At 37.3% G+C, this 2,225-nt stretch overlaps 1 protein-coding gene across 1 annotated transcript in view; it reads right to left on the reverse strand.

Moving 5' to 3' along the window:
- The window catches only part of LOC106011603, a gene marked incomplete in the record, with an annotated part of 37,856 nt that overhangs the window by 10,651 nt on the left and 24,980 nt on the right, over positions 1 to 2,225 (reverse strand). Inside the window, 1 exon segment of the mRNA XM_013081800.1 lies at positions 989 to 1,181. Within this exon segment, the coding sequence (XP_012937254.1) occupies positions 989 to 1,181 (193 nt within the window).

Below are 2,225 nucleotides of genomic sequence, written 5' to 3' on the forward strand. Positions count from 1 at the left end.
GTAGGTTGGCGGGGTAGGTTGGGAAATACGCTTATAACTTGTACAACGGAAAACGGCGACTAAAATGTACAAATAAGGCATTATTTTTCGAGGAACTGGAAATAATATGAGTTCCAAAATTGTTTATTATACAACTTATGTTTAATTCTACATGCAGTTTAATCATTTTAAGCTAGATTGTTTTTATTCATGAAGCATTTCCAAGAATGGGAATGAATTTACAGTGACATGTGATGAAAGAGTAGAAAAGGTTTTGAACTATTTGTGAAAATGAATGTCTGGAAAACAAACTACTGGTGTAAATAAAACAGCATTTACTGATATGTAAGGAAGTCTCAGTGAAATGGGTAGATATAAAAAAATGAAGATTCAGCTTTTGGTTAAAAGTATTTCTAGAAAATAATTTATTGATGATTAATATCAATAGATGAGATAATTAAGAAAGGAAACGCACGATTCTGCCTGACCAAAGTGAATACGCATTTGTCGCATGCAGAGAAAGGCCTGTATAACTTCAGACTTTTTCTAAACTTAACTAATAGAGGTTTCCGCGATATTCTATACGTTTTTCTAAAGAGGCAAATAAATTAAAATGATTTTGTTTTCCATCTGTTTTCAGGCTACATGTTGAACTGTTGAAGTGATTATCGTACTGTTTTTGTATTATGACAGTTCTGGTAGTATTCATTAATTTTGGGAGGATGAAATATACTTCATGAAAATAAATCAAACTAACACAAACGTAGGTCAGCTGTTTGAATGTATTTAGCCCAAAATTTTGATTTTAAAAAATTGCAGTTTCCTAATTTGTTGTATCGGCTACAGGTGCTTAAGAAATATTTTGTCAAAATTCAAATTCTAAATGTTGGTAAGAAAGCAAGAAAAGATACAAAATTACAAGTAGATCATACATATTTTGAACATCTTGTTAACAGAAAGGAACGCAGAGGCAACACGTTCAGATGAGAATACAAATACTTTCTCTTACCCGCAACACAGTCCCCGTGGTCTCCACAGTCATCAACACAGAGATTTTGTATAAGGCTTTGGGCTGGGCTGGGAGTTGTTGTTGTGGAGTTGTTCTCTTCTTCTTCCTCCTCCTGCTCTAGCTGGACATTCTCCATACACTCCTCCAGCATGTGGTCCAGGTGGGAGCGGGCCCAGGTGGGGTCTCCGAGGGCCTGTGGAGAGAATTCGGGTCGATGAGCTGATGGTATACCGGTAGGACTAAACAGATTTTCACGAACAAAACGAAATACAGAAAAAAACTAACAAAACACACCATAACATCTTGCTGTTGTATTTTTTTTCAAGTATTTATTCGATATCCCCGTCCCAGTTGGCAAGCACGGTTTCAGATCATGCGAGCAAGTGATTGTATTCGTAGCACAAACACAGTTGAGACAGCAGGACTTTAACAGACTTCTGAAGAACAAACAAGGACATCAACGCAAAACAAGGACTGCGTCTTTAGATAAAATCAATGATTTGAAAATAGGGGATAATAACGTTCGGGTAGCCATTTTCAAATTCGAGTTCGTCTGACATTGTATCGAATGCCACCGTTCCTGCCTCTTTGGCGGATGCTTGCTAAAACTCACCCCATCAACACACAATGCAAGGATTACGCATTTACAGCGCTGAACTGGAATATAGAGACCGGCATGTCATTGTTTATTACATTCTATAGCCATTTCTTCTTTATTATCTTGTGAGTTGAGAAATCCGTGCTGTAAGCCAGTCCATGCGCTGGGCAGAAGCACTAGATGTGGAAATCTCGCACAAGAAGTCAGTTGGTGTCTTAGTGTTCAACAAATTGGATTTGGAGTCCACAGTCTTTCTCTCTGTCTCTGATACCCTAAATAGAAGCGCAGGAAATCTGCCTTGCTTTATTTTAATCCCGATAATGGAAGTCGGTGTTCTACTTTTTCCGCCCGCTTTGGTTTTTTTAAATTTAATTTATTTATTTTTTTAAAATTCGGAGTGTCTGATCATGAATGGTTTGGCCTAAACGATTAGGGCTAAGAATGACCCGTTAGGAGGCGTGGACGTCTGACAAAGAAGGCATTTCATATAATTATTTGTTTTCTTTTGATTGCTCCTTTTAACACTGGAATAAACATTGGAGAAAACTGGTACTTCCATCTGGGTTGACTGCATTATCTCGTAGTATACTACTACTACTACTACTACTACTACTACTACTACTACTACTACTACTACTA

The sequence above is a fragment of the Aplysia californica genome, unplaced genomic scaffold, assembly GCF_000002075.1.
Source record: "Aplysia californica isolate F4 #8 unplaced genomic scaffold, AplCal3.0 scaffold00007, whole genome shotgun sequence".
Lineage (NCBI taxonomy): Eukaryota > Metazoa > Mollusca > Gastropoda > Aplysiida > Aplysiidae > Aplysia > Aplysia californica.